The sequence below is a fragment of the Netta rufina genome (assembly GCF_964035555.1).
Source record: "Netta rufina genome assembly, chromosome: 7".
Classification (NCBI taxonomy): Eukaryota; Metazoa; Chordata; class Aves; order Anseriformes; family Anatidae; genus Netta; species Netta rufina.
Window position 1 is genome coordinate 1,459,887 of NC_140130.1, and position 14,636 is coordinate 1,474,522.

General features: G+C 38.7%; 1 protein-coding gene across 1 annotated transcript in view; it reads left to right on the plus strand.

Annotated features, from left to right (window-relative positions):
- Positions 1–14,636, plus strand: part of BICC1 (BicC family RNA binding protein 1) — a 97,362-nt gene that overhangs the window by 41,596 nt on the left and 41,130 nt on the right. The window contains exon 3 of the mRNA XM_084289932.1: positions 4,420–4,489. Coding sequence (XP_084146058.1) covers positions 4,420–4,489 — 70 coding nt within the window. The remainder of the gene's footprint in view (positions 1–4,419; positions 4,490–14,636) is intronic.

Consider the following 14,636-nt stretch of genomic DNA (forward strand, 5'->3'; position numbering starts at 1 on the left):
CTGACTTTGCTTCTAAATGAGGAAAGGCCCAATCAATCGGCTGTTCTTTTTCATCTGCTTTTTGTAAAATACTTCCTCTGAATTTTAAAATTCTTGGGGTTTTAATAGAGTTCTGTTTCATTATTTCTTTGCATCAGGGCATTTCTGATTCCATCAAAAATCAGCTATACAAAAATTACAACTTCAGACAATAGGAAATCATATTTCAATGTCAAAAACCTACTGAAGTGGGTAAACTATATTATTATTTTTTAAATAACTCCAGAGTAGCTGGAACACAAAGAGGCTGAAAGCTGCCTGAGACTTTTTTTTTTCTTGAAGGCCCAGTGATCTGCAACTGGAGTCAGATTTTTAGGGTCAGGTCACAGCCCCATTTCTTGTGTGTGTGTCTTACAGTATCTTGTGTCACCTGTGTGCTCTCCACTGAGAATAACTTGTGTGTTTTGGCTGCGTAAATACCACAATTTCTTTTGAGAGAAGTGAAGATGGAGATAAATTATTTAAGAGTTTTCTCACTCTGAGGAGAAGAATCTTATGATTATTTATTATGAGATTAAATCTTGCTGCCAAATGTGCCTGATACTTTCCCCATCTTGAAGGATCAACTGACGGAAAGAAGTTATCAATTAGTACAAACCCTACCGTTTATTTCATGTGAAAAGGGAAACCTAGGCAGAGGTACTGTTTAGCAGTCTAGCTGGTCATGAACTCAGAATTAGAGGAAATTCAGTCTAAGGATGAGTACATGTTTTGTATATCACTTACAGAGCAAGTTCTGTGTTCTGTTTTGCTTATTTGAGAGCAGTGCTGTTGTTCTCAGGGTATGTGGCATAACACCGTGTTTACACTAATAAAAGTATTCCATTGCAACATGCTGTTGAAGCTTTTATGGAGTGATTCCAAATCTGTTTTGTGGGGAAAAACAAACAAAAAAACACCTGGGTAGTACTGTGGTTTTTTTTGTTTTTTGTTTTTGTTTTGTTTTGTTTTACACTTAAAACTGCCTCGGGTAGAACATTAAGATACAGTTAAAAGTTGATGCCATGGTGATATATGCTATGCAGAGTTCTACTGTGGTGCAGTTTTCAAGATTGTTACCTTCAAGTTTAACAGCTGTAGGACAAACTCAGCTTCTGTATTTCTAGAGGTTTGTGACCCCTCCTACTGTTACAGTAAAGAGTGGTGTTTTTTGTTAATTAACCAAAAAAAAAAAAAAAAAAACCAATGCCAACAAAAAACAAGTAGGTGACCTGACTTAGGAAATATACAAAATACAACTTTTTTTTTTGCAGTTTTGGTCCTCGTCATACAATTTTTTGAGTTTTCTGATTACTGTAGTGCGTGAGCTTTGTTTTTGAAATACAGCTTACACTCTGCTTAAGGGTTCCTAGGAAAATTGTGATTTCTCAAAAATATAAACAAATTATTTTCTATGGCAAACCTTTTTTGGCAGTTATGATCTCAAATTGCTTGACAAGCAAGAGAAGTTACTTTAATGGGTGAAAAAAAATAAGTTTTGCAGAAAAAACTTATTTTTTCCTATGTAATACGGCGTTTTCAAATACGTGGAAAAGATGATGCTGATGATTACAGTCAGCTTGGAATTTATCATGAAGTTTACTGTTTAGAGTTCAAAGCCAGTAGTACTCTGAGCATGCTTCTACTTCAATAAATGCACTTAATGTAAATGCATCCAGACATCTTTCTGCGTAACTACATAAGACAGGAGATAAACTTGTCTTTATAGTGACCAAATTGTGAGCCTTCCTTTTGGTCTAATGTGGTAAATTGTAGCCTTGCTTTCTCAAAAGAATTTGAAGGTATTAGTTAGCCAAATCTCAGTGACTGCCAGTCAGACCTCTTTTCCTTTGAAGATTTCATCAGGCATCTCTTTTGTATGTCCCCAGAATGTATGCATCTCTGAAGCCATGGGCTTTTATTTCTTTATCATTAGAAATAAGGAGGACTTAATTTCTTTAAGACGCAAGTTTCCAGTTTTTAGTGAGTGGGTGAAGTACTGATGGGACATAACACTTGCCTGGAATGATGATCATTCACTCCTCTCTTTTCTCCTCTTTTGTGGTTCCCTTTACGTTGAATCTTGTAAAACTCACTCCTGCATTTGTTATTTGCTTTAGCATCTCCTTTCTCCTTTTAGTTAATTCCTTGCTCTTTTTCTGTATATTTATTTGCCTGTTGCACAACTAAGAATAATCCTGGCCCAAAGCCCTCTATCAGACACAGGTGAATTTTTTGAAATAACTTTTTTCACATCTGGATTGGAAAATTGTGAGAAGTATGTCTATGTTGCTGATAGAATTTCATCCTCCTGGAAATGGCTTATTTCAGCTGTAACTTATTATCCAATATTTGCTGAAACCAAAAATATAGTATAATGAAGTCTGGCTGACGCTTTCAGTTTTTCCACATGGTGTGCTAATCTGGAAATTGTTTTGGTATACTGGGGATTTGGATGGAGAAGATAACAAGGAGTTTTTAGAGAAGTCGGCCTTAGTTGTGACTTACACTACTATTGAAAGTTTATTGGTATTGTAGCTGATTATTTAATGCACTCATTTTCTTCTTGGATGTGACTATAATTTATTTTGGAATTATATTTTTTATTATTGCTTACATTTCTTGCTCATGACAAGAAATGCTAAAATGTACTGCTTTGTTTAATTCCCTCACCCCCACCACTCTTCATGAGTTGACTCTTTTGGACGGTATCCATTTTTTTGTGTATTGTAATTCTCATTTGTATGAGGATTTTTTTTTATCTCTCTCATGGAAGTTGAACCTATATCCTTCATACAGGAGGAACCAGACCCTGAGAGTTGCCATGTGAAAAGCTCTTTGTCTATTCCTGCTTCTTACTTGCGTAGTGTTTTAGTCCTTTGGACTTTACATGTTTTTCCACTTCACAGACTGAATTTACGGTGAATACTTGTATACTTTTTGCCATTTTGTGTGTTCAATAACCTCTTTAATACTTACTACCCTTTTCTTGGCAGAATTATTTTTGTACAGGCTATCTAAAATGACATGACCCGGCATATCAAGTGAATTAGTTAGTCCCATCTGTTTGGGTCCTGACAGCAGCATACGGAGGCCTTTGTCCGGCTGCATTCCTCTCAGCCCAAAAAAAGACCCTGATAAACAGGAGTGACTCCAGTGGAGAGTCACCAGGTTGGTCAAGGTCCTGGAGCAGTGGATGTACGAGCAGAAGCTGAGAGAGCAGGGTTTGTTCAGCATGGAGGAAAGGAGGCGAAGGGAATCTAATTGCAGTCTTTATTGCCAGGGAAAGAACCCTGGGAAAATGCCTTGCTCGATGCATCTAGGATGGTATTTTTGTTTTAGTGGATGAGTTTTCTTGGCATCCTATAACCATTTTGTCATGTACTAATAAGGACAGATCCTTCTCATTTCTGCAGGTGTTCGTGATAAAATACTGTCTTCGTACTCAGGATGGCCAGTTATTCTCATATAAGTATGATGTATCTGGTATCAAATATTCGATCATCGTACTTCTTGATGAGATGGCAGTGTAGGAGAAAAGTTCTTCAGTCTCAGTAGATGAGCCCAACGCTTTTTAGAAACAATTTGGTTTGTGTGTGAGATCTCTGGTGTTACTTGGTTCGTTCACCTATATTTATACTAAATGTGTTAGTGATGCACTGTAACTGTGTCATCTTCAAATTCCAGTAAAATGTTCCTATGCCCAGCGGACTTAGTCTCTAAAATGGAGAAAGCAACAGAAGGCCACATCGAGCCATGGTTTTCCAAGTGCATGTTTGCACGCATATGGGTTTTGCCCTGTTAACTAGCTTGAGATTTTCAGATAGGTTGCATTGCGTTATGCTAAACGCTGTTGAATTTCTTATCTGAGCCCTAAACCAGGAAGTAAAATTTTTGAAGCCTGGATAGGCTTACAGTGAAAAACTGCTTTCAGGTAAAGGTAAAGCAAAAACCCAACTACAGCAAAAAGCCTTAAGGGCAAACTGATGCATCTTAAAGCAACTGAAAAGAACTCCATTTTAAATTTGATGGTCTCTACTTAGAAACTATCTTAACATAACTTAAGAATGTTTTTATTGAACTGTAATGTAAAGCCTTGAAATTCACTCTGAGATGCACCTGGAGCATGTTGTGGCTAGCAGGAGCCTTCTGAAATTCATGGACATGGAGCAGCATTCTTGGTTTGATTTTCACATTTTTTTAGGGTTATCAGAAATCATATCCACCTATCACCAAACAAATTTCTCTCAAAAAAAACATTAGCACAAGTCATGAATTTGTAATAACAATTGATAGATTACAAATAGTGAACAAATTTATCTTTTGCAAAAATGAACTCTTGGTTTTGTAGTAGGGCAATAAAAACTTTATTTGGCTTAAATGCATTTTTTTTTTTAACAGATTATGGAAGAAACAAATACACAGATTGCTTGGCCATCAAAATTGAAGATCGGAGCAAAATCGAAAAAAGGTATTTTGTTTCATTCTTCGTATTTTTATTGGGTGGGACCAACTCTTAAAGAAGTAAAGCCATGGAACAAGCAGTTTTGTCTTTAGAGTCGCCGTATCAGTAGTGGGCATCTGAAACTTTTATTTCAATCTTCTATTTTTGAGTATTTCTTGCTGAATTTATCTCAACTTTGTATAGATACCTGATGTAGAAATCCATTTTAAGTAACTTGTGCTTCTGCAGGTATGTTGTCAACACTGATGAACATATTGTCTTTAGCATGCCAGCTTTCTACTGTGTAATTTTCCATACCATCTGAATGGCTTCTGTATTTTATGGTAGCCAAAGCTAGTTATTTTTCCTGATAATACTGTATATTAGTGGGTATTCTGTTATTTTTCTTTTTTGTTTTGTTTTATAGAGTAAAAGATGTGTTAGTGAAGCCCAGTTAGAACAATGCAACACTGTTTCTGTTCCTGACAGCAACAGTTTGTATGCTTCTTTGTTTTCTTAATGAAACTGAAGCAGAGTGTTTCCTTACCAATGGCTGGTATTATCTGTTTGAAATGATGCCTCTTCTCAAAGTACAGGCTATTCGTATGTATCGATTATATCATCTGGAAGATCTTTCAGAAATAAGCATTCTAGTTCTGTTCTTAAAGGTTGTGACTGAATGAAAGTAGTACTTAATTCCTCAGCTGCAGAAAAAAATGAAACTGGGTATGTTTTTCAACGTTTCACATATTTTTGTTCAGGCTGATACACATTAAAACCCCAAAAGGTGGAGTTCAAATAATTCCTTTGTATGTTTTATTTAGAATGTAGTGGAAATGTGGGCTAACCTTTGTAAGTGAAGAAGGTCTTACGAGAAGAAAAATAGTCTCTTCAGAAAAGTGCAGGATTAATAACATGGAGTATAATGAGATTTGGTCTCAGAGGTACTTTCCCACATGCTATTGAAGTACAAATTTTCCACCTGTACAGGAAAAAAAAACACTTGAGAGGGGAAAATGGGGGAAGAATTCAGACTGGAAAAAATGCAGGTATCATATGTATATATTCAAATGTGGAACTAATGTTTATAGGAGGGTGAGAGTAGCAGGTCTTTGTGCAATCCTGTGGTCTACTGCCTACTGTGCTATAAATCAAAACACAGCTAAAGCTCCTCAGGAAACTGAGGCAGGAGAGGTGTATGGGTTTTTATTTTTTATTTTTTGAAGTGGGTAAAAGAAGAAATAAAGCAGTACTTGCATTTGCTTTCTTTCCAAGTTAAATGATCCTAGTTCTGAAGCTGAAAAGTATCTGTGAAGAGAGCTAAGAGGTGGCTGGCTGGAATGCTGGGTTGGTAATTAGACATGCACATTATGTAAATTAATCTTTTTTGGTGATCTCAAAGAGAAAATGCTAGATTGTAGATGACGCTCTGTAAATACACGGGATGAATTTGAAGACCAAGGGTAATAAAATAGCTAAAAGATATGAGATGATAAATTTAAAAAATTATGGGGGAGAGTGGGGGAAGAAATGCATAGTACAGTAGGGCACACTGAGTGCATCTGTAATAGGAGCGAATATCTTGGAAAGTCTTCAGGCCAAAATATACTTTAGATAGTGGTGGGCTGCAAATGAGGAGGCGTTTTTGTAATATGCTGAACTATTAAAAAAGAAAGTTTCAAATCTCTGTGGACTGCAGGGTGGCTCTTGAGTTCAGATTTTACTCTCTGGCTGGCTTTGCCCAGGGAAGTTGGGTATATTCACCTAAAATAGTGAATTACAGTTTGTGTGCAAAGAATCCCTTAACCTAAAGGTTCCCATTTCTTGTGAAATACGATGTAGTTTATATATTCTGTTTACATTTGGTGTCAATTGTTTGCAGTTGTCTAACTTTACATTTGTGGACGCAGCAGCTGTTTATATGGGGAGAATACTCTCAAGTGTTTAACATACTTGAGCTTTGCTTAATGGCACTTTGTGATGGAGAGGGGAGTCTGACACAAGGAACTGGACAGCCAGCTGTGGAGCTGAACTCTGAGCACACGCTGTCTCCCCATCTCCTGGGCTGCCAGTTGAGTGCCTGGTAAGCAGCTGGTGGAGAAGCAGTTCCTGATGCACAATGTTGTAAACCAGTCGTATACTGCACGTTATCATAATCAAATTAAACTTCTTTAGATAAAGTTTAGCTGTATGAATAAATACAAAATACAGCTTGCCTGCAGCATCAGTAGTATCACACATCAAAAAATGATGATTCTTAAAGGAAGAAAACCATTAGGAAGACCTCTCTGTACATGCTCTTTGTGTCATGCTATCGAGTCTACTGTGAAGTGTTTAGGGCTTTATGTATTGCTCTTCTCGCTGTTGTCAGTTCTTAATTTGATGTTGGTACTATTTCAGGAAGGACAGCTTACATATTTTCTTTCTAATTACTGCACATAAATGGAGATTTGTAGGCAAGCTGTGCATCAGAAGGGTCAGTCAGGATCTGAAGATTATGTTCTGTACAAGCCCCTGAATCTTTTTCTGATCCCTTGAGGAGAAATTTGCTGTGACGAAGCTGAAGCATTCAGAGTAGTGACCTCTAAGTTGCTAAACTTTATTCTTTCATATTTACTACAACTTTTAAATTAATGGTTGTGAAATAACCATGTAGAGTATTGTAATGGGGAGTTCAAACTCAAACTTGATAAGTGTTTTCATAAAATTTTGAGTTGAAAAATGCCAATGTCTGCACTTACCATATACAGATTTTAAACAATTTGCTAATTAAAAATTGTTTTAATATGAAATTGCAAAAATAGCCCTTTACAAAGACTAGGATTCACAAATCAATTATCAACTCTCAATAGTTTCATGAAGGCCAAAACAGGAATTTCCTGGCTTTAATGAATACCAGATGTTGCAGTCTTGCTCGGGTGATGAGGGTGAAGTATTTTGAAATGTGTGTTTAGAAAACACACAAACAGATAAAAGTCTTCCAATAGCATCTTTAAGAAAGCCATTTGTTCAGGTTCACGAGGAGATTCCATACCATTAGGCCTTTAGAGGGGGAACAACTTGAAACACTCTGTAATGCCCAGTCCCTCTCTGGAACACCCAGAACTGACGCCCTGAGCTGTGCACCTCTGCTTTTACGTGGGGGGTGCAAGAGGTGGAGTTCAGGGCATGCCAGCAGCTGATGTTCCGGAGGCTTCCGATCTTCCAGCGTTCTGTGAATTCATGGTCAAACAGACAAACGGGATTTTTTCTATTTTCCCCCTTACTATCACTGTTGTTGTTTTTTCTCTGGTATGGTTAATGTTGCCTAGGAATGCTTGTCTTTAAAAGATTTATTCAGTAGTATAAAAGTTCACAGCAGGGTGTATTTAGCTACAGCTAAGAGTTGAGATTTCATGTGTGTTCATGTTTCTTCATTCCTCCTTTAGATGTTGTTCCTCTCGGTATAGGTGTGTGCCTTTATTTTCAACAGCTGTAAAGAAGCCGGGGGGACATCGTGTGCTGAGAACATGGGCAGCCCTGCAGTAACGCTTGGCCAACAATTGGCCTAAGAAATCACTGCAGCTCATGGGAACTTACTGGCACTAGGCAGGAATAAATTCGGAGAGTTAGAGCAGGGAAAATTTGGAGAGATTAAAAGAGGTGGTAAAGGGAAGTGCAAATTACACTGAGCTTACAGAACAGGGATAATTGTGAGTCTCTAAACCTCTGAAAATGATTAAAAAAACAAAACTACTAAACATGGAGGATTGGCTTGCATATCAGCAGTTCAGCATTTTACTTGCCAGCTTTTAGTGTCACACGTGCAGGCACTTCATAATTTAAGCATGTTCCATGGAGAAATTACCTCATTTCTTTAATACACAAATGCAACCCTGACCATTTCAGCTCCCAATATCAGGACTGAGCTGAATCCCCAACTCACACAAAAGAGAGCGAGGCTGCTGTTCCCAAATGGAAATGTCAGTGAAACACATGGCATAAAACTGTACAACACCTCAGCATTGTTTTTTTCTAGTGTATTCACGAACACAGATGAAATGTATTGAATGGTCGTGTTGAAACCCAGTATTTTAGGGTGAAGTGCAAGTGGGAGAGTTGATAACCCCCATACAGCACCATAACCTCTTCCAGTGTGTGCAGAAGTCATATTCCAGTGGATGGAAAAACGAGTCAAGGACTGAGTCCTGCCCAGGATCCCAGAGATGCGGTCAGGCAAGCGGCTGCTGCTGTTCATTCTCAGGTAGCAAGTTGCCTGCTTGCAGATGGTGCTTTCTTACAAGCATGGGTCTGATCTGCTCAGAAGAAAAACGAGTGCAGGTTAGTCAAGAAGCTTTAAGTTGTGTGTTATCTGTCGCATCTCTACTATAGGTGACTGATGCTCCTTTTGCATGTGGCCTGTGGTGGCCATGCAGCATTGCCTTCCCTCCCACACTGCCCACGTCTAATTTGACCACTGTGTGGGATCTCTGTGGTGACCACAGCGATGTCGTGTGAAAACAGAAAGCTCTTGTTTGGTGACAAAAACTTGAGGAGGAGGAGGGGACGCTCTGTGTCACTCAAAATGATGTTTGCCTAGTTTAGGCTGCAGGTACTTGAGCTCACTGCTGGTGCACAGGAGAAGAGCCACTTACTGGACTGACTAATTGTCTCCTTCCTCTAAAAACGATATACCCCAGCGAAGTGTCTGCCAGGACATAGTCATCAAATAATATTTATGAGGCAGCAGGTGAGAAATTTTGAGTACTGTGAAATGTTTGTGGCATAAAAAAGTGGTCTGGGACCCTTTCAGGAAGAGTTCCTCGTGTTGATGTTACTTGATAATAAATGGAAGCATTAGATAAACAAATAGGTTTTCCGACTTCCAGTGATCACTGAGAATGCTGGAATACTGAAAGCACATAGTGTGTGCTACGAGGTAAAATGCCCATCTCTTGTCAATACTGGGGGGCTGGCACGTCTGCGAAGTGCAGTTCTATAATCTGAAATTTCCCCTAAGAATTAGGTCAAGTCTGAATTTAGTCTAACAAGCATAAAAGTAACTAAAAATGACCTAATAGTTTAGGCTATTTACTTCTGTGTTGTTTAACTACTGATGTTGGAAACTGTAGGCTGTTTCCTGCAGTTTGGCAGCTACACCACTGACCTTGCAGTTCAAATCTGTACTCTGCGCTATATATGTGCGTGCTATGCCTGGTAGGATTGCTTTATTCTTAAAGTCTAGAGTGTTTTCCTATTCTCAGGCTTTATTTGTGTATGTTATTCCTACTTACTGTTATTTATAGCCATAACGTAACTTTTTCATATATGTTTTCCTTAAATGACTTTGTTACTCTGGGCTAAAGAGAGGTTAGATCCTCTTTTTTTCATAGCACATATGTACTATGATCTGCTTTACTTTTTAACCAAAATTAGAATAAAATTAGAACATGTACCTGTGCGTTCCTATCAGTAGCTGCTGCATTCTGTACGGTGTCATAAGAACACTTCTAAAAGCGTTCCTAGAAATGAATGGTGAGGATGAATTCCTTCACTTTGTTTGTTATTCTTCTAAGTATAGAAAACTGTTATTTCACAAAACAACTGGAAAAATCTCTAACTTACTTTGCTGCTCTCTTAAGAGTAGGTGATGTCAAGCCAGACTTGCTGTGCATGAACCTCTTGGCTGTTTGTCCAGCATGTAGTGAGTTACTCAGTTCTTCATGGAGAATATGAATCTAGTCTGGAAAGTTCATAAAAATGTGTGTATGTAAACAGAAGAAAATAAGCATCTCTCTTCACTGAATATGGGCAGTGAGTTTAAGTGTTCACAGGCGACATAGATTTAGTTTGTGGCCTCAATCTGAAAATAGGTATGTTTCAAGTAAGTTTTTCTTCATAATGTATGTTCTACTTGGCAAATGGAGATTCACATCTCAGGATGGGAGGAGAGAAAGGGGAATTTACAGCTGCGTGTGAACCTGAGGCTGCAACATCAGGGCATACTTCTCAGTAGAAATTTGATTATGTATTTCAGAGATGGTTCAAGTTGTGTAAAAACATGTTCTGACAAAGGCTACATTTCCTAATTACATGATTACATGATTACTTGATACCATCTTAATTCTTTGAAGATAAAAGTGGATCCTGCTACTTTCGTAGAGATTTTGCCCATGTAAACTGTGTTAATGGTCTTTAAGTGCATAAGCACTTCAAACTTTGTCACAGAATTTTGGTAATTTCTTTCCATTCTAAAATGAGTCTTTTTACTTGTAACCCTCCCTAATCTCTGAAACTGCAGAAAAACGACTTGGTGAATAATGGGGAAACAAAGCTTAATGGGCTGGAATTGCTTATATACTTGTCAGTATGCAGCTATCTAGCTGACTTATCAGACTGTGAAGATTATTTTTAAGTTTGAAGACTAACTTACTGTAAAAGCAGTTTACAGTTTGTTTCTGTAAGTGTGGTAATGCATTCTTTGAATTTTATTTCACATTTGAATCTTATATGCTGAGCCATCCCCACTGCACAAGGTGTGATACTGCATCACAGGACTGCCAAATACTTCAGACTGTTATTTTTGCTGCGTTAACCAGTCTGAAGTAACAGTAATTTTTCATAGTTTTGGTCAGCTTTTGTTCCTGACCTACTTTGACCTCACTGTGTGCTGCTTCTGGTTAAAATAATTGTAGTTTCTGCTGTTCTCAGAATAAGGCAAAGCAAAACAAATGGACAGTGCAAGAAGGGAGAACATGGGATACAATCAACTCATTTTCCTGCCTAAAATTTTATGCTATGAAGAGCCACGTAATTAGTTCAGAGCTTTGTTTTATGCTAATTTATTTTAGTCAGACCCTTGTTGACCTGCAGTGGTGTTACTGAGCTTTTGAGGATGTGCTCTGTCGTCTCTGACTAGAGCTGTCAAGTGATGCAGATCTCGCAGGAACAGAAAGCAGCCAGACCTCTGTGAGGTGCTTAGATGCTGAAGTGCTCAAAACCAAAGGTAACTTCTGGAGCAGTTCATGTTCAAGGTACCATTTTCTGTTGTCTCAGCATTGATTCCAGTGTAGATGAACGTGAGCATGGGTTCAAATGGCAAATGCCCTACTGCATGTTGTACAGGGTCTGCAGAGATCCCAGCCTGGACCCTGCCTGCAGGCACATCGGTGCTGCCCAGAGGAGCATGGCTGTGGGGGAGGTTTTCCCCTCAGGCAGGAACCATTTCAGTCAGAAACAAGAGGGAGACAGAGCTGTTTTCACAGCTGTGGAACAGCACGGTTGTGGTCTTCTCTTGCTTTCTTGCGTGCCTGACCGTGCCTCTGTGTCTCCACAGCTACCTGCCAGGCAGCTCAGCCCACCAGCCTGGTGCACCCCGTGCCAAATCCTCCTGCTGGAGAGGGAGGTCAAGGCTGCTGCTTTATTGATGTCTCTGCCCTTTTGTCACAGATCGGTCTTTAAAGCTGTTCAGTTCTGGTTCCCAAGGTATAAAATGTAGGCCTGACTTCATACCAGTTCAGCAGAGGTTTTCTTAAAAATCTTGGCATTTAAATGTCTTTTCCTTGCTGGTCCCCATGACGACAGGCTTGGCTGTTCCACGCCAGCTCTGCTGTGGACTGTGCATGCCACAAAATTCCTGTGCAGCTTTTCTTGACCTCTTCAAAAACATGTAAACGGTTCGTTCTGATCTGGAGTTGTTCAGGTGATAACTTCTTATGGAAGTAGATATTAAAGATGGTAAAATTTTTAAGTAACTGTAACTCCTAACTTTTAAGTAGTATGCATGAGAAGCTAACGAATTCCACAATGGTGTGTTTCTACATACTGCAGGCCATCATGTCAGGAGGTGAAGGATGCCCTGTAATGTTTCTTGAAAACGCTAACAAGGCTTCTTGAGGTGAAAAAATGATCACTTCTTGTACCTCCAATTATTTGATAAAACGATGTTTCACTCAGATGTGGTACATAATCTGGGAAACATTTTTTTTTAAATTTGTGCTTGACTGTTCTATAGCAGAACTATTTGGCATTTCCATGTAGATAAAAGTTAATTTGGTCCATGTGGCATCTGCTAGCTTGTAACTCCAATCGTCTGAAGTGCTTAAAATTAGTTTCTGATTTGATTTTGCTCTGATATAAATCAAGTATGCACAACCAAAATAAATATGGTTGCAAAAATACTTTAATAGTCTGCATCTTCGTGATAATTGTCATAATACAGAATGATGGTCGGGTAATTCCTATCAATCATGCATAAATACATGCATATATAATTAGGGCTTCAGAATGCATCTCTGGAAGATGCTGCAGTCATCAATTAGTTGTAATGCTGTAGCTGTATGCTATCTGCTTTTTTAACTAACTATTACTGCTCATTAATATATTTCTTTCTTTTGTGAAGGGATTATTCACAGTTTTTAGGATTTTTCCCGTAGGGGCAAATTAACCCTGAAAGTGTGAAACATCACTTGAAGCCCACAGTATGTTTTTGTTTTGTTTGAGCACATACTTTATCTTGGATTTGACTGGGAAAGCTTTGAGAAAGCAAGTGTTGTGTTTCACTTCGAGCTGTAACTCCCTCCTGCTTCCATGTGTTTAAACCATAAGGATTCAGAAGGTTCCAAACAAATCTAATGTTATTTTATGCAGATGTTTGACACTAATATGAAATTTGATGTAAGTCTAGTTAAAGATGCTAATTTTAAAAGATTGCTTATGCGTTAGGCTTTGGTCAGTGAATGGCAATGCTGTGTTAGGTTAGTAAACAAGATGCAAATGGTTGCATTTTGATTTGGATCAAAAATGGCTTGAGTGGAAGAGGATAGACCTGAAAACAGCTTTCAAGAGCATGGAGAAAATACTGCACACAGCAGATATCAAGTTGAAGAACTTGTCAGACACTTACATTAATTAAATATATACATATATCTCCATACGAATTTTACTAGGGAGTCAGAGCACTACCTTTATATCATCTGAAGGAATAATGTTAAATATACAGTATTTAGTGTCTGAAAAAAAAATCCCTGTGTTTTTTAGTGTTTTCAGTTTTGTACTACTGTTGATGTGTAGTTGCCATCCTGAGAGCAATCCTCCCCAGCCAGTGTCTCAGCTGATGTTCAGGCTTTCCTGCTGCCCGTGGGAGCTGGAGGTAGGGTTGGCGGCCCTGCTCCCCTCTTCAAACTTGTGCAACCCCTGTAGACTGTCTAGAACCAAAATCTAAATGAGTATCATCCATTTTTTGCAGATCTTATTTTATTATAAATTCTTTTTTTTTTTTAATTGCTTTGGTTTCAAACATTCTTTACGTTTTAGATTCTAAATATAGCCCGAGGCTGTGCCAAAGACCAAGTGCAAACACACAAAACCATCACTGATAGAAACTCTGTTTAATGACTTCCTCTGGAAACTAATTTGAATCATATGACTTTTCTGGAATAAGCAATAGGAGGGAATATCTGAAAACTAACTACAGCATGGAATGGCTTTCTGACTTCTAAGCTTTTGATCTGAACAAACTTAACTTTGTATAAACTGTGCGAGTCATTTGATTTCTTGGTTTTTGAGCAAGACTAACATTTCCTGTAAAACAACTCAAATCCAAAGAGAGCAAAATCCAGGGCATAAATAGTGTTCTTGGGATAAATACTGTTTTTCCAGATTTTTAGCAGTTCAGAAATAATTGTTTTGGTAAGTGTTTGTCATGAGCTGTGGTAGGCTGCAATTCTGGCTGTGTGGCTGCAACTGCAGCTGGCGAATTGGTGTGGTTCACCCAGGGAGACCCCTACAGCCTGCCAACACTGATCGACCACGGCTAGTCACTGAGGGCTGCTGGCTACGTGTCCTCCCGACAGTAACTCATGGGAAGGGAAAAGGTAAATAATGTCTTGGTAATGGGAGGGAAGCTGTAGGAATGGAAAAAGTTGGGGATGAAGTGGAACAAGAAGGGAGAGACACAGAAAAGAAATGGGAGGCTGATGGGAGGCTGATGGAGGCACTGAAGAGAGAGGCGGAGAGATGGAGGTGTGGGTCAGTAAAGGAGGTGCAGGAAACATGAGGGCAGAATGGGAGTCTAAAAAAAATAAAATAAAAAATCAGGCTTAAATGAGGTCAGGTTCAGCTCTGAAATTTCTGTGAGCAAAGTATCATGGAGAAAAGGTGGTAAACAGCAGTGTATTGGTGCAGACTTCCACTA